Here is an 18,348-nt window from a genome sequence, read left to right as displayed (position 1 = left end):
GATTACTTGCTGCTGAGGTAGCACTGCATTACACATGAGGATTTGGAATGGCCCAGATAAAGTAATCTATGATTAACTGGGGCGCGGCTGGCTCGCCACCCTGCCAACAGCTGTAGTCAGGGGCGAATTATGAAATTATGGGATGTCCTAACATTTTATATGCGGTGGGAAATATATCTCAGTACATGGGGAGGGAGAAGGTTGGGGTGGGATGAGAATTATGTATCAAGTCAAAAGGTGACAGCCGGCGGGCAGGGAATTGAGTGACAGAGGGAGCAGCGGTGCAATTAACACAAACTTCTTGTAGTCGACGCATTTGGCAGGGAATTGTTGAAATGCTGGAGCAGTCGTTGGAGGACTTGGGGAGGGGAGGCCAGGGTCGGGGCTGGCGGAGTGATCGCCGCAATGATTGCTGTAACAACTGTCCGACCTGATAACAAATCAAATTATAAAGATGGACACCGTGGCACAGGCCCCGCTGCCGTCTGAAATTGATTGCCGGCACCAGGAGCTGATATTGCCGGGCCTGCTCTGTCATAGTCCATCAGGCGTCATTATCACCGGGGGAACACTAAACCTTATGCAGAGCTGAATGAGGTGGAAGACTTCATCCGCACCGCCGCGAGGACTTTGACAGAAAATCACACAAACACATCAGATGATTGTTTTTCTTATGATTTAAAGGTTAAAATTCATTCATTTTCTACAGAATCCTGTAACAACATGGCTGAGTATTCGACATGCTAAGTACCAGCGAAATCCGGTCTGTTATCATCATGTCTGAGTGTTGCAGGGCTACCTTGATTGAAGTGCTCTCATGTCTTGTATTGCCAGTAAGTGCACCAGTAATCATCTTTGAATCATAGTTTGTAGGATGCATGAATCATCCAGAGGGTACAAACCCATCCCACATTTGTCCCTTTTTTTATGAAATATCTCAGGAATAATAAATGCATCTGCGCCTCCGAGGTATTACGATTGTGCCTCAATATTCACCGGAGCTGCTGAGAATCTAACAGGCGGCTATTTTTATTCCGCCGTGTGATTAGTCATTTACCTGAAGCAGGCTGTCATTGGAAATCATTTTCACGTCTTTAGACAGTTCCTCAGTTCATCCAAATGACAAGTGATTTTGCCTGTGGGGGGAAATAGGGCTCATATTTTATTGAGAGGCGAGACAGTTCTTTAATAATGGCAGAAGTTTGATAATGCTCTGTGAAGGGAATGGACTTTGTGTTGGAGGCCACTTACAGAAAATGACTAAGGCTTCAAAGATGGCTCATTACTGAGGTCTGACTTCCAACATTTTCTACCAGACCTCTCAGTCACGGTGTCGCTCTCTCTTTTGTCTGGCAGTAGTACGTGTCTGGAGCCTGAGATAAACCTTTGAGGCATTTATTGTTGCATTTAATGTCACTACACTGTGATGCAAGGTTACTTTACATGCACACAGATACCTCTAAGCACCTCACAATTGGATTAAACTCCAATTCAGAGGGCTACGCTGTGACCGTAATACAAATATCGATGCATCGATGAACCTTGATGCATACAAATTTTTTGTCACCGTAACACTGCTGGCTACTTCTAATGTTGCATATTTGCAATGTTCCTCACTTAAAATTATTGGACGAAGTTACCTGCATTATCTTACTTGCATCCTCGCCAATACTCAAGAAGTAGCCTGGCTTGGAATGTAAAAACAATGCACGTTTATGTCTGTTACACTTCATAGTCCAATTGCCAAAGTGTAACAGATATAAAAAATCTTAATGTGACGCAGTGACGCTCATTTTTACTTTGTCATGTTTCATCTGCCTTTATCAGCATTACCGATATCTTGGTTACTGGTCCAGTAAAAGATGTGCTGCGATTGCAAGCGTGTACAGGTCGCTGCTATGAAGTAGCCCAGACTCACTCATCAGTGTGTGGGATTCCCTTCTGCTCACGTACCATGTCCATATTTTGTCATATATATATACACACACACATATGGGATATAACTCGACAGCTCTGCCCTCTACTGAGACAGTGCTGACAGCAGTATACCTTTTTTTTCTTTTGCAGCAATAAAAGCAATACTACAGAATTGCCTTTGATAACCGATATTAAAGTTCCTGTGTAGACAGACGTGTCTAGTTGGCCTTCAATCCAATAATGATTCCAGCAACGCAGGCAGTATTGGAGACATTTCCCAGTTGTGAGTTTTGGTGTCAGAACAACCCCTAGATCTTTCAAAAGAGAATTGTTGCCCATCTAATAATCCATCTCCCCCCCCATCCCTATGTACAGATGTGTTCTCTGTTTCCTTTTGAGTACAAAAGCACATCAGACAGTCAGCCTCCATCTGTCTGTCTGGGATCATACTTTGGCTCTAATCCTTCTTTCCGGCCCCCTCCAACAGCAGTCTCAGTGTGGTTGTCGTAGTGGAGCTGGTGTTGATGAACTCGCTGTACCTTGCCAAGTGCCTCCTGAAGTGTTTTCCTTGCCACACACAGACCTCCCTAAAAAGTGGAGGGATTGCCCTTGAAATGTTCTCTCCAGCTCGTTGCCTTCGCTGCTGCCTGTTTTACACAGCGCCTTGCTATGTGTGGTGGTGAGGCACTCGTTGTTTTTGGTTTTTTTTCTTTTTCTTTTTTTACAGAGATGCATTTCAGAGCCGAAGAAGTATCTTTTTCGTATCTAGCACAATGTATTCAGCCCCGCTGACTTGTCTCTGTTTCTTAGTGTTGCAGGTAGGAATAATAAAAAAAAAAAAAAAATGCATTTCTCACATTTTTACAGCTTTAAGAGTCTTCACAAAAATACAACGTGGCTACAAAATGAAAACATGCTCTCGGAGGTTTTGGTATTCTTCCCATTCAGATTCACACATTTGCTCCATGTCAGGCAAATTGGGTGGGTTGTGCCGGTGAGAACCCAATTTGAAAGCAATTTCTTTGAACATATTTTTAGTGGCATTCAGATTTTGGCATCGGCTGGGCCACTCAGTCGGCAACTTTCAGTGTTGACTGGTCGTCGCCACAGTCACAGATCTCGACGCAGGTTCTCATCAACAGTTTGCATTCAGCTCTTTCCTGGATCCTTCTACGTCCTCCAGTTTCCGCAAATGATGTCACCACCGCTGCTCTTCATGGAAGAGAGCGTACATGGATTATGAGATTAGCTCCCTCTTTTCCAGATTCGGAGTACTGCGTGAGAACTGAAGCCTTTGTTTCATCTGACATCAGAATATTTTGCTACAGGAATCATTTATATGCCCAACTTTGCCCACTGCAGCAACAATAGATTGAGGAATTTCAATTAATAAATACACATTAAAAGCATCAAGGTCAATTTGATACACTGGTCATTGAAAGTTGGAATAAGGTGGTGCAGATGTGATGATAAATCTCAAAATGCATTGGTGCATTAATTTACATAGAAGCTGTTTTTTTTAGAGCAGGCAAAGGATCTTTTATTTTTTTTCCTCACATTCATTTCTGTTTTTGGTCTGTTTACTTATTAATGAAGAGGACAGAGACACAGACGCGCGCACACACACACACACACCACCCACAATCATGGTTAGCAACTTGTGTTGAAAAAATAATTTTCTTTAATAAATCATTCTAACTTTCTGTTAATGAAGTGTTAAATTTTAATGACCCAATCTCGTTTGGATTCCAGTGGCCCTGTGGGTTCATCCCACCTCCCAGAATTTAAATGAGTACACACAATAATACAACTTCTTTAAATCTCCATGTAAGGCGGCTCATTTTTTCGTGATCCTTCTGACCTGCTGAATTTTGCTGTTCACTGAAAGCACCAGTGGATCGAATGAATTATTCTTTTTCAGAGACCTGCTATCGAGGCTTTATTTCGACAGCCATTGTGGAGAAGCACTGAGAAGGTGGTAATTATGTGAGTGTTTCTAAGCAGGTACGTGTTCAGCGAGGTGTATGTCTGCAGATGAGACGGCCTCTCCGACTAAGTTTTAATGACAAGCCTTTCACACATTAACCACACTTTGAGACTGCAAGTCTGGCCTATGGGAATGCTGCAGACGTCAGAGTACATACTAAGTGTTTAGATGGATCACTGTTGAGACTAAATGTGCAAACAGACAGACCGACATTTTCATTTCATTTTTGATATGACATATTAGGCAAAATAGCCTGTTTTTATGCCTCCTGTTGGTTAAAATTGTGACACTAGAGTCAACTCTCTTTTCTGTGGCATTCTTGCCCACTGAGGTCTCTCTCTTCGCAATCACCAATGCTTCTCACTTGTGATGACTGAGCAAGGGTCAACTTGAAGCCAATAGCACAGTCCTGTGGAAGCAGATTCATTGCAGTCTTTCCCCTCAATAACATAATGCTGCCTTTCATTGATTTCTTGCGGATCTTTTTTCTTTTTATTTGAGGACATCGTGTGCTCCATCAAGATGGTCCATGGGCCAGCTTTTGTGTTCCTCAAGAATCTATTTTGACAACAAGAACTTTTGAATCTACAGATGTACCCTCTGGGGGAGTCAACAGGAAACAAACCATCTTACGCTGATGACACAGCACTTCATTTGGCAGTGTCTTTTGATAATACAGGACAAACTCATGCTCACGCTTGGAAGATTTAGAGAGAGGAACTATCCATGAGACTTCCAATACCATAGTTTCATCTTGTACTAGGAACGAAACCCTCAAGACTCGTGCAGTACGTCACTAATGAAAATAAAAAAGTTTAACAATTTTTTCTCCCATCTACACCTCTCAGTAAGCATCCAGTTATTCCATTGGGACCACGTTCTGTTTTGTTGTTTTGCCACTTCACCCTTTTTACGACCACCACCAATGTCAATGCCCAGTCTACAGTTCCCCAGGCTGTTCTTGGATGCTATTTACAGGGTTCTACTTCTAAATGTCAATGTAATTGACTGAGTCACCGCCAAAGTCTCTTTATTTATCTGCGTTCTTGAGAGTAATTGTTAAAGTACGTGACTTCTAAGAGCAAGAAACAAACACACAAGAAGCAGTACTAACGAAATGGAAGTAAATCAAAGCTTTAAGGCTCAAAGGCATTAAAACTTGAGTTGCAGGGGCAATCGGAATTGTACAAGTTGTTGAAACAAGGTCAGCTGTCCGACCTCCATACACAGCAGCAATCAAAGCTGAAGACAAGAGTTGCTTTTCGGTCATTAGCCTGCGGTTTTGCCTGTGTATGCATGCCAAATTCAATTTTGTCTGTAGTTTACTTGATGGATGCGTTCCTTCTTTTCCAAAACCTGTGTATTAAAAGCTTTGCCTGCTTTGTGAGGTGACCAAAGGTATAAGACCCAAGTTGGGCAGAGGAGGAACTTCTTTTACGCAGTAGTAATCACAGGACATATCAAAGCAAAAACTCAATATTTTATTGTCACCAGAACGGTCCTCTTGGTTTCTTTTTTTAGTGCCAAACAGTGTATCCCGCACTGTTCTGGCATTAAATGACTTGCACCAAACCAGCTGAGAGTCTCTTTCATGTCTGTATAATTACAATCAGTGTAAGAGTGTCGCTGAATAAGAACCACCAGCAGCTCAAGAATAGGACTGCCTTGACAAAGCATTGACAACTGTGGAACAGGCAAAATTAAACCCTCTCCATTCATACCCCCTAGTTCTTATTATGCACAAGCTATCTCACTGAGCTTGCTTTTGTGCTGGTATAATTACTTAATCTGAGCACTCCTAGGGTGAATTACTTTGTGTGCGGCAAGCAGGCTGCATTGCTTTGATTCAAGCTCCCAAAGGGGAATTGAGGCCCTTTTAATTCTGCTGTTTTAAAGTCGCAAATGTGATAATGGCCATTGTCAAAAGGGATTCACATTCATGCTCGTGTTTCTGTTAAAGCTGCAGTTTTGTTTTATTTTAACAGGCATTATTATGGAAATAAATACAGTATGTTCAATTTTGAGTAAGATTTTATTGCACTTTTGTTCTTTAAAGCATTTTTATGGCGGGTGTGGAGAGTGATGCGCAGTGCATTAGCGAGTGTCTAGTGCACTATTTTGTGTTGTTTGCTGTTTATAATGGGCCTGGGCAACACTTAACTAGAATGGAGGCCCATCAAGGCAGACCGATAAGGACCTAGGGATCCACTCTAGTCAATTACTGCAAAGTGCCGAGTTCAACTCACGTTCAACTCAGTGGGCCTTTTATGAAGTACACCAGCTGAGTAAACAAATTAATCGTACATCCACGGTTCCCCAACGCGACCATGTGGCCCAGGGCAATCATACATCAGGCAGAGTGATAGCGGCTGTCTCCACCAGGAAATAGAGGGGTCCCACTATTAAAGATAGGCAACCACATAGGACTCATAAGCTATTGACCATCACACTTTACTCTGCTGCTCAGCTGCACTGTTCTGTCTGTAATGGGTTTTTACACCTTGACACTGGTATTGTGAAGAGGAAGTGTTTGCCTACGGTTTACACATGTTGTTATATATTATTGCAAGGTGATTTGCTGGATCAGATAGAATAGAAATAACAGATTTTTACTGAGTTTTGTCCAAAGAGATCTCCAAATTTGGAAAGAAAGGAGTGTTGCTTTTCTAGGTTGAGAAATTTATCTTGTTTCTTAAAGGATAATTTCACCCAAAAATGACAATCCAGTCATGATCTACTCACCCCCATGCTGATGCAAAGTTAGTTGTAGTTTTGCTCATTTCTGGATCTCTAGTGTTGCAGCATTCTCCTAAGCAACTGAAAAAGACACAGAAAATGCCTGTTAATGGGTGTTAATAAGGAAGGCAAAATGGCACCAGAATATCTGTAATATTTAAACAGTCAACGATTTCTTATTACATTTTAGTATTTTTCGGAGTATGTGTCCCTTTTCATGATTTGACCTTGAAGTAGTCTGATACAGAGCACCCTGGATTCAGCTGGTGGATGGGCCCTACTGTGATCCACCAATCAATACAGTGTTCAGTAGTCGTGTGCACCAGAGAGAGAGAACATTGTATGTGTGTGTGAGTGGGCGTGCACTTTGTGTAGCGAGAACCAGAAGCGGAGTGTGTGATCTGCAGCCCTCTCATAAATGGAAGTGCATAACTCTAAGTTGAAACTAAGTTACAAAGTTGTTAAGCCTGCAGAGCTGAGTGCAGTTTGTTCAAAGCTCTCGGGAACACAAGTTATTTGGTGAATTTAAAAAAAAAAGAAGTTCAGCGCTTGCTCTGATTTAAACTCTGGAACAATATTTGTTTGTGTACACCCGTATTTTGAAATGCGGTTTAATGCCTGCAGTTGCAGCCCCCGTATGTGCCTTATGGCTGAAAAATAAACCAGTCACTTCACTCAGAAATAGATGAATAAATTAATCACAGAATCAATTAAATATCCAGAATTTAGGATATTAATTATTAACAAAAAAAGTGAATAAATTAAATAAATATTTTACTCTTTAAGCCACATTTCTTCTTCTAAAAATAGTTGAACAAAATTAAAATTCTGACCTCGTCCTGCTAAAGTACATGAACAGATTCAGTTGTATGTACTTGCTAAATGACATACATGAACCGTAGGGCTAAGCTATATTTCGATCAGTGAGAAAAAATTCACTGCCATATGAAATTGCCAGATTTTGATGGTTAAAGCTTGAATTCTAAGTCGGTATCTATCTATTGATTTCTCTGCCTTCTGCTCTGGTGTAGCAGGAGTTGATTTTCCTGCCCTGTTAATATGATGCCAGGTCGACTTCTCCTGGTCTATTGTTTTGTGGTTGTGTGGGTATCGACCTGTCTGACTGGACAGTCAGTTTGTGTTTTGCCGTTGTCTGTATCTCCTGGTACCTTAATGTATCTCCTTGCTCCGGGACAGTTGTGTTTTAGTAACGGGGGGCTGCCATCCTTCTCTGTTGTCAGATTTTCCGGAGGTGTTGGCTGGTGTTCAAGAAAGCCTCCAGTAAAGGACCCCGACGGTTAGAGAAGTACCCAGACGAGAAGGCAGCGTACTTCAGGAGCTTCCACAAGGTAAACACACAACTGAAACACAGTTTTTTGCAATATGATCAATGGGACTCTCATTCAGTTTGTTGTTGTTAACTTTTTAAATGGAATACTGTACAGCAAAAAGGATATGTCAACATTTTGCCATTCAATAACAATAATCATCCCACTTATTTTCTATAAAACCTCTGAAAATAGTAAGATGCGCAGGTCACTTTTTCCCAGAATCATGGGGACATCTTGAGAGTGAAGTACTGTATATAACAATTGGCCACATGTCAAATTCATAATTAAAACAAAACAGGAGGCAGTGTTGGTGTTTGCATTGCTAGCACTGGAGCTTTGGGCTTAGATGTGCTGTGGCTAGCAGGTTAGCATGCTAACTTCAATAGATAACTGTGCGGTACAGTATACAGACATAATAACTTCAGAACTGTTATTTATGCAATAAATAAAAGCTCTCAAAAATATCTTTAAACATATATTTTCAAAGACGTATCTCATCCAACCCAATCACCAGATTATAAACTTTACATGTTTTTATGATGCAATTTTATGTTTCTTTGGTTCAATTATCAATTTTATGTTGTTCTACTGATGTTCTGGTTAGGTTTAGGCACAAAACCTACTCAGGTCAGGGTTAGGTAAAGATGTCTCCTTAGTAACACCCAGTGGTGTCAAGCTTTCAAATGTTGAACTGCTGTGGTAAGTGGCCTTATCCACTGTAACCTCACCACCGTCAGTCCCGTCCACCTCTTGGTAAAAAAGTAAGATTTTAATTTCCAATCAATTCTTTGAGATTATTCAATTGGCCAGAAATAAGAATCAATCGTAATGTCTGAGGTATTATTCTAAATAACACCCTGACTTTTTCCAGCCAGCCTTTTTCCCGTTTGACATCGCTGAAGTCTGATCTTGTAGACGTTCACAGTCCCGCGCGGATCGTTAACAGTTAAGTGCATCTTTGACTTTTTGAATTCCGAAAGCAGATTAAACCTGGTGTGTCACTCCCTCGGGAACAGTCTCTGGCCGAGTCTAAATGCTACAGCTACATCAGCATGCACGGCACATTCGTCAGACGACAGCCAAGGGTTTCATTTTGCGATTTGGCCAACTGGTTGAATTAATTAGCTCTAGCTGATAAAATCTGACGCCAGCGGTTGCCCACCCAAAAAAAAACAAAAAAAACAAAAAACGAGGAGCCGGGCAGAAGATGTGTTGTCTCAAATGGAGCAGAGAGAATGTTTTTATTTGACTGTAAAAGATAAAGATACGCAGCGTAGGTGTTTTTATATTGTATTAAGAAACAAGAGCGTATTAAACTCAGCTGTTCTACACACTCCTGCCTTGTGTTCATCTCCGTATAAAAAGAGTTCTGTCCACTGGCCACAGATGATGGAGTTAAGTATCCATTAAGACACATTTTTGCAACTTTATCTCCTCCTCTGGGCCTCTTTCCCTCCCTTTTGAAAGTAATAATCCAGAGTATAATATCTCTCTCCCCACCTCTTAAGCCCTTTGAAATACTCCAATTATGGCTCATTATCACGGTGGAGGGAAGATGATGTTAAAGGAGTAGCACCGTGAACAGTGTTTTAGAGTAATGAGAGGAGATAACAGCAGATGATAGGGGACTTTGACACTGGATTTTTCTACATGGCTGCAGTCTGAGGGCTGATTTAGTCGTCTGCAGCCGGCTGTCTGCTGCCATGTAATTATAAATCAAATTGGGGGATTTCTCTGCGGGAAAAAAAAACTTAATGTTTTCCACGTTTTTTTCCGGAAAGCATCCGGGCGCGAGCATCTTAGGTGTTTTTGATCCACTTTGTTAGCATCCCCTCGCTGCTACACTATCAGCCCGTGTATTGTGAATGAGGCGGCTCTCAGCCCACTGCATCATACTGTCACGGGGGCATCCTGTGTGGCTGCAGCCGCCTCCACCCCCCCCTCCTCCTCCTCCCAGAGGCGTCTCATACACCCGGCGCTGGAGTGAGCGATGAGTGCGCGCATGCACCAGTGCACCTGGTAATGCATCGCCACAAAGATCAAGAAAGGTCCCGTCTGAGGGCTTCATTCAACGCTGCAGTGCTTTGGGAGGAAATAGGCTGCACTGGTGGCTGATTTACAGAATCAACACAAAGAGGATTGGCTTTTCCCTACTTTTTTCTCTCTCTCTCTCTCTCTCTCTCTCTCTCTCTCTCTCTCCTCCCCTGTGCCTTTTTCTCTGTCGGAGAAAGCGCTGGTCCACACAGTAAAACAGTCCCTGAATATTTTTAGCAATCTTTTCAGCCCCTGTGAAAAAAGTTGTTTTCCTGTGTGCTACATTTCTCGAACTCTCCTGAGCTCCTGACAAAGGCAGCCTGAGTTGGAAAAATTGAGCTGTATTTAAATGGATAGATACAGCATTTGCATAAGAAGCTGAAAAATAACCAGTAAAGGCAACGGGGGTCATTGTTTTTTAGCCCAACTAACACCATCGACCAGTTGATTCCCCTTTTTGATCAAGAGCAGTGGTTCTCTAATGTATTACTTAAAAGTCTGTATCTTGCTTTTACTCTTGTCAGGTTGGGAATTTAACAAAATAACATTAAATCAATTAATCACAGTGACTTCGTGGAAGAACTATGAAAATAGTTGACTTGTTGTACAATAATATGGTTGAATTAGATTTAGCCGAATTTATAAATCTGCATATAGAGAATAAATGGGATGTTGTCATTACATAGTGTATTTAAATGAAATGTTTTGTTGTGAAAGTACGGGAAGGTAATGACAGATGTAGCTATGTGTTCCAGCAAAGGAAAACAAGTTTAAAAAAAAAATCCAAACTTTCCTGTTTTAAAAAACTTTTCCAGCCATTTTCTGAGTTTACGAGGTGCACCTGAATGCACCACGAAGTCCCTCTGTGTGTGTCAAAATCTGACAGAAGCGCAGATAAGGAGCGAAACAGCTCGCCTGCAAATGACACCAAATGTGGCAGCATTGTTTGTTTTTTTTTTGTTACATGACTATTTTTGGTGCAAACTTTTTTTTTACCTGGCAGTGTGGTGGATAGTCTTACGGGATTTAGGCCAACTCGAAAAAAAAAATGTACCCACATTCGGCCCTTGGCGGAGTCTGTTTCTGACTCATATTCTTACAACTGCATTCATGCTAGTTGTAGAAATTGTGTACAGGAGGAAAACAAGGCATATTGTGTGTCTGCGATTGAGAATCTGAGAATCTGATGGCAACTTGACTTGTTTCTGCACTGTGTGACTTCAATGAGAGTGGGAGATCACAGCGTTACATACACTTAAACATACAACTCTACTTGATCCCTCAACTAAGGTTTGCTACTAAATACAAGCTAAACTTTATCATCTGCCTCACTTGTACATTGTGATTTACGCTAATTAGCAACCATTAGCCCGCTAACATGTAAACCAAGAGAGAGAGAGGGAGCTTGGTAAACATCAGCACGTCAGCGCCGTCATCACGAGCATCTCTTTAACTCGTAAGTGCACCCGCCAGCGTGGCTGTGGACGCTAAGTCTTCCTTTTACATGAGATTTAACTCTCGCCTTTGAATAAACTCAAAGAAAGAAAGGAAGACGAGGAGAGGAGATGAGGAATGGGTCCCATCACAAGTGATTCACTTTGCTCGGACTCTCTTGCGCCCTAGGCTGGGAATGCACCCAAACCTCTCCCTTAGAAACGCAGCTACACACACACACACACACACACACACACACACACACACACACACACACACACACACACACACACACACACACACACACACACACACACACACACACACACACACACACACACACACACACACACACTCAAAGGGAGACTTAACACATGCGCACTTACACATTGAACACAAACAGAGAGAGATGAGAGGCTGGTGGAATTCACGGCTGAGAAATTCCCCCTTCTGATGCCTGCTTTGTGGCACTTATGTGTATGAATCGCCCGCCCGGGGACAAATACATACTGTATCTTCACCTCATCTCGTATAAAATATTTAGATGCTATCTTCGAATAGGATAAGAAGTAAGGAATGGAAAAATATCTGCTTTCTTTCAGTGTCCACGGCCTCCTGTCTGTTGTATTTCCTTGCTTTGTTGCCGAGGTCCTTTTGAGGTGTTTAACTCGGCCGCCGAACACGAGGATGATCGCGGTCAAGGGAGGAATTTATTATATGCAGCGTTATCTGGCGAGGAAATCTGTCGTCCACATATGTTGTGCGCGTTATTAGGTCTGCTCTTTTAATCTTAAACAGTCAAGCTTTACTATTCGGGCAGCGAGCCCAGCTAATTCATTCCCAACAGTCTGGCAGAGGGCCCACAGTTAGCACACAATGGACTACAATAATGTAATGGGCCTTATCTCCCAGGCAGAGCGAACACACGGACGACCGTTGAACAAAACGCGGGTGATATTCAATTAAATGTAATCTTCTCCCCCCCCCCCCCCCCCCCCGCCCCCATTCACGATCAATCTCCTGGTAAAGTGATTTAGATGCTTTTGATCGCTCTCCTCGCTATTGACTGGTAAAGCGATTTCAAGGAGAGGCACTCGAAAACGGTGGATGCCCAGGTAGAGCATCAGGTCGCATTTATTCATAAAGTGCTTTTTAAAATAAATAGCAATGCATCACAGGCTTAGTCACTACAATACGGGAGCCGGCGCGTTGCCACCGCTGATGATTTCCCACCTTTTTTAAAAGAGCTTTTTGTAATCAGCAGGAAAATGCCGATTATTTATTTATCCCTCAAGATCACACACATTTCTGTTTTAGTTTGCCATCCTTTATGTGCTAAGCCTCTAAATACTATTGCACTCTCAGCGAAGCAGTGCAAGATGGCAATTAAGCCTTGCTGCTGCTGCTGCTGCTGGCTATGTTCATTCAAGGTAATGTGCTGCTGCCACTCTCTCCCCCCTTTCTCTTTAGATCACTGAGCTCCATAACATCAAGAACATTACCCGGATGCCGCGGGAGACGAAAAAGCACGCCGTGGCCATCATCTTCTGTGACGACACATCCAAGACATTTTCCTGTGAATCGGGTAAGTGCCTCTGCCCTCCATTCATAATTAAAAGGGGGAGGCATTTAAGGTGACTACGCCATATTTTTCACGCACTGGTAGATTTTGAGATTTTCAGGCTCTTTTGCTTCCACAACATGTCGTGAAGATGTATCAAAACAATCAATGAGGCATTTATTTTCTCAGGTGTATGCAAATTAGCACATCTTTAATTAGATAGCTCAATTTGCATGTTTAAACATTGTCCATCAGAAAACTAGTCAAAACGTGTGGAATTTTATGCAATAGGAAAGAATTTTTAGTTGAAAACATTAAAACACCCGTGACATCATGACGGCTGCTTCATGTGTTGTGTTGGAGGACTATCACCAACACTCCACTGGTGCTCTGAGCTCACAGTCCGGACCGCTAGCTGCACTGCTAACTGAGCTAAATAGCTAAAGGCATCCACGGTTAACGGCAACGGCCACTCTGGTCAAGTGCTTCACCCCCTATTTGTTTTGATTATGATTCGACAGGAGGCAAACTCTTACATAGTGCACCTTTAACAGCTGATTTCTCAAAATTATTTTTATTTTCGTACACCAGAAATCGCCACCTCAGTAGCACTGATGAATTGATAAGTGAATTGTCTTAATATAGGTAGTCAGCTTGGTAAGTTTCATAATGATTCCACTATAATGTCTCCCCTTAATGGATAACTCCAACAATTTTACACATTACATATGTTAACAGATCTTGGGGAGTTCCACTGCGTGTGTCAGAAAAGTGGTATAAAACCTTTTGTGGCTGCATGTAATCACTAATTGGCTAAGTTGCATTGTGGGTAATGTAGGCGCCAGGTTTTGAAAAAGGAAGACAAATGTGTGGAATAAAAAACAGGAGCAGTTTTGATCATTTGTTTTTAAACTGTCCGTCATGGGTCCAACAGCGTTACGGGAGTGCAATGCTGGATCAGCGGACTGCTTTTTAGAACCTGGTGCCTACATTACCCACGGTGCATCTTAGCCACTGTGTGACATCATCGGATAATATAAACACAATGTAAACACTCTTTAATGTGTAAAATCGTGGAATTACCCTTTAAATGAGACTTTTTTCAGCTGTAGGGGAGCATCTGGATTCACTAGTTGTGTGTTTTGACGTGTGTCGCTAAGATGTCGGAGAAGTTTGAGAGTTGGGTTTGCGGAAAAAATAAAGTTTGTCAGGAAGCGGAGGAAAGAAATCAGAAGTGAGGGGCAGAAAGAGAAAGAGAGAGGCGGAAGAAGTGGCGGAGAACTGGTGTCGAGCCAAGGGATGCTCATTTGCCGCTATATTAAGAAGTGGGAGGATCTGTTCCGAAATATTGATTTTCATACTGAAGGTATGAAAAAACGATATTGGGCATCGTTTGCAGTGTGTTTCAACCCAATTATGGACTGTAACAATAGAGATTGCCTCCAGTACGTGGACAGAAAGCCAAAAGAAGCTTGTGATCTGCGCACGGTTGGCCTGCTCTTAAGTTGCAAATAAGCGGAGGTGGATGAGGAGGAAGCCGCGGGGGGGACGAGATAAGGTGGATGCGCCTTAATGTGCTAAACTCAATCTTAACGCTGGCCTCGTGCATGTGTGTGCGCATGATCAAATACCTGTTGATGTAGAGCAGCAGTAAACCCCGGGGGGGGGGGGATATTAGTGAACTCAGAGCGGTGAATTTTCTCTTGCCTGTACTCTGTTTCCCATCATCCCCCCGCTCTCTCTCCCATCTGTATCATTTCCATGCCCAGAGCCTCCTCACCACCCCCCCACACCACATAATACCACCAGGTGGACGTCTCTATCACTGTGTGTCCACTGACCTTGCATAGTCCTTCACTTCCTGGAAACCCCCCTTTTATATTTAAACCCTTCGCTCGCATTAATGATGATTTAAATTTATTCCAGGATGGAGATGTCTATCACTTCTAGTTGTAAAAAGGTGTATTTATTCTGCTTTTTTAAGCAGGCTTTGAGATATTTCTTGAGTTTGAAATTTGCCAAGTCCAGCTGGGCCAGGTTAGCTACATCCGATGCTAATTTGGCACACGGCATTTCCACTACAGCGTGATGTCAATGGGAGTTTGTATCTGAAAAAAACCCAACAAAAAACTGAAGCTGGCAGTCGGAAAAAAGCTAGCGTCAAACTTATTTTAGGGGCCACCGTCCAAAGCAATCCAAATCATTTTGAAGAGTTTTGTAAAAGGGGAGGAAAGGAGTGATTAGGCCTCGTGATGATTGCCTGATATTTTATTTTAAGAAAATAACCTTTTGATGCCACAAACCCGAGCGGTGTCACGCTGCTTTGTGTGCTGTCAGTGAAAACACGGAGCTGAAACCAAGACTGAGAAAAGAGCTCGCATGTTTTGACAGTCGTGTGCTTTGAGTGCATCTGTCAAACGCGCGTCACGAAGAGATAAAGACAGTGTGACCCGCAGACTGGATAATCTGTCAACTATGTTCCACAGGGAAATCAGGCCAAAAGAAGCAGAGCACACAGTATTATCTCTTGTGTTCTACAATAGCGACACTGGTCCACGTGGCAAAAAGGATTCATTTTATATTTTGTGTAAGATTTTCAGTCGGTTTTCGCAATACGCAGTGGACACCTCGACATCAAGACAGCAGAGACGACAAAGCGAAACAAAACTGCAAACAGTGACCATACACACACTACACTGTCCTGAGGTCAGCTTTCTGTCTGTGACACAAAAAGGAATGGTGGATGATATTTGATATTTGTCACTGTTATATGTGGAAAAATTGAGGAAAAAATGTTAGAGTGTGATATTTTATGTTGTTGCTATGGTGGTTGCTATGGATGTAGCTTGCAGGATTGGGTCATTTTCTTTGATTTGTGTAGATTTTGTATGTATGTATTTATTTACTTAATATTGACTAAAATGGCATTTCATAGTTAAGTACCCGTTTCAGTTTGTTTTGTTTCAGCGTACACCCTGGACTGTCCCACTGATGATCTGTTTCCTCTGTTACGGTTTTCTTTAATGACACCCTCGACAGGAAATATATGATAGATGGTTAAAGCTTTCACTCTAATAAATGAAGTCAGTTTTGTGGACTAACGCAGCTATTACACATTAGCCCACTGTTGAAATCCGAAAAGACAAAGCACCCTGACGCACAACATCCCCACATGCTCTTCACCTCTACATCCTATTGCATCACGTGCCCACCCCTCCACACGTGCGCCGACATCCTCCTACCACATTTTCTCCATGCATGGCGCATAGGCTAGCGAGGCTCAGCTGCCTCTGTGCTGATGAAGTGTTTGTTTAGCCGATTTTCCACCCAGTGCCCTCAAAAGTGTGGGAGTTTAGAGGCACTTAAAGGCCATAGTAACTCTGAATGGAGAAAGTTAAAATCCGGGGAGGCATGAGCTAAAGTGCAGAGCTGCTGCCTGTAAGTGTGTGTGTGTGTGTGTGTGTGTGTGTGTGAGTGAGTCTGTGCATCTGTATTTTTTTGCTTTCTGTTGTGTGAAAATGAAGTGCTCCAGGCAGCGGCAGACCTTTCCTTCACCCTGCAAAGTTGTGTTGATCTGTGCCATTGGACACCGGAGTTGATCTGACAAACAGGCTGTCAGGCATTATGCGAGCTAGTTTGAAGTGGATGTAGTGAAATTACGTCCACAAACGCATATTACGCAGGCATGGGTTGACTTCTGATCATTAGACACAGAAGCCATCGTGAAGTTAACCCCCCCGCTTCCTACACGAGTCTCTGCCATTGTTACATATCCCAGAATTCCACAGGGCTTGGATTTAAGAACCTTCCGAGCGATAACCAACTCTGGCATTCGCCTCATTTCATACCTCAGTAACTCTCACCAAAAGCTCACATAAGACAATTGGAAATCTTCTGCATTGTAAACAGTGCTTTTTTTCCCTCCCCGACCTAACAGGAAGGAAGATTGGTATTTGCAAACAACAGACTGCCACGCAGACCTCCAGATTTGATTTGTGAAATCATTTGTCTCCACTTAGCCTCCAATTAAAAAAATTCAGTCATACAATGAATGCCCTCCCCCCTTTAAGTGCCAGCTGTCACATGTTGTAGATACAACTCCCCACACAGAGCTCAGCCTCTAAAACCAAGTCTGCTGCTCTACAGAGCCGATGATCATAACGCTCCTGATTGATTACTATCACAGCGAACCCTTTAAGGGGAGATGTGTAAGACACGGCCAGAATTTGAGTTTGAAACATTCAGGAAATAGAGGAACGTTATCAACAAATAATGCAGTTTTGACGTTGTGTAAATGACGTCTGTGCATTGCGTTGCAGAGAGCTCCAGTTAAGTTAGCATGCTAACCAGCTAATAAGGAAACAACATTTACTCCTCGTGCGTCAAAGAAGAAAGTATTTTTTGAGTTTTTCCTCACTAAACAGAAAAAAAAACTACTGGTCATCTTCTGTTTCTCCCCTTTACAGAATAAAGACGAGCTTTATCACCTTACTAACTCACTGTAAACCATAACAGTTTTGGTTTATGTTTCCCACAATCCCCTCTGGTTTGAGCTGAAGTCCAGGCAAACTCCACGCAGCAGATTGGGCCACTAGCTACAAGGCTAACTGAGCTAACTACAGCCAAAGATAGCTAGCAAACAATATAGTGAGCAGTAGTTGTCCGCTAATCTAGTTATATCTTGGAGCTACCTTCACAGGTTGAAGGTTTAATTCCACATTCCTTTATTTACTTTCTTGCAGAGTTTGATTCAGAAGATTGAAACGATTCTTGTGTGTAGACTAAACATGTAGCTAGCTAAGAACAAGAGCCGGTTAGCTTATGAAAACCCCCAGTCCTTTTAGCTTTGGTTTTAGAATTGATTAAACAAACAATATATAATGTGTTAATTAATGTGCTGCTGCTGATTACCGCCAACAGCTGGTTAGATTAATTAACTTAGCACACACATTGGAAAGGGGCAAACAGCTAGCCCTGCCTTGGTAACAAAAATCTGCCTACCAGCCAATCTGAAGCTCTCTAATTCTCAAGATATACAGTTCTATGTCATGCTGAGCTAAGCTAATGGCTCTTGGCTCTAGCTCCATATGTAACACTACAGACACGAGAGCAGTTTCAATTCTCTCATCACACTTTCAACAAGGAAGCACACAAGTGTACTTATTCCTTCAACCATCTCTTTCTGTTGAAACATCCTTTATTTTTCTGTTCCAATTAACAAGCTAGAGCTTTTTTCACCCTCCTTCAATTTAGAAAATAACTTATTGATTGACTGAATAGATGATCACCCGTTCCAGCTGTGACTGTGGCCATGTTGTTCTAGCAGAGCTACTTATATTGTACAGGCT

The 18,348-nt window shown here is 42.3% G+C and overlaps 1 protein-coding gene and 1 long non-coding RNA gene across 6 annotated transcripts in view; one reads left to right on the top strand and one right to left on the bottom strand.

The window, feature by feature from the left end:
- The window catches only part of dok6 (docking protein 6), a 54,219-nt gene that overhangs the window by 18,664 nt on the left and 17,207 nt on the right, over positions 1-18,348 (top strand). For all 3 annotated transcript variants that reach the window (XR_005071445.1, XM_037078960.1, XM_037078959.1), the window contains exons 2-3: positions 7,882-7,989; positions 12,910-13,024. Coding sequence is in view for 2 of the 3 variants with exons in the window: in XM_037078960.1 (XP_036934855.1) it covers positions 7,882-7,989; positions 12,910-13,024 (223 nt within the window). In the remaining variant the exon portion in view is untranslated. The remainder of the gene's footprint in view (positions 1-7,881; positions 7,990-12,909; positions 13,025-18,348) is intronic.
- LOC119008546 overlaps positions 1-18,348 on the bottom strand; it is a 49,317-nt gene that overhangs the window by 18,904 nt on the left and 12,065 nt on the right. For 2 of the 3 annotated variants that reach the window (XR_005071447.1, XR_005071446.1), the window contains exons 2-3: positions 7,810-8,001; positions 6,647-6,721 (exon numbers count right to left, since the gene is read on the bottom strand). This is a non-coding gene — a long non-coding RNA (uncharacterized LOC119008546). Of the gene's footprint in view, positions 1-5,472; positions 6,304-6,646; positions 6,722-7,809; positions 8,002-18,348 lie in introns of those variants that run through there. The other variant, XR_005071448.1, reaches the window with a different exon arrangement.

The sequence above is a fragment of the Acanthopagrus latus genome, chromosome 19 (assembly GCF_904848185.1).
Source record: "Acanthopagrus latus isolate v.2019 chromosome 19, fAcaLat1.1, whole genome shotgun sequence".
NCBI lineage: Eukaryota > Metazoa > Chordata > Actinopteri > Spariformes > Sparidae > Acanthopagrus > Acanthopagrus latus.
This window is presented reverse-complemented; position numbering and strand designations above follow the sequence as displayed.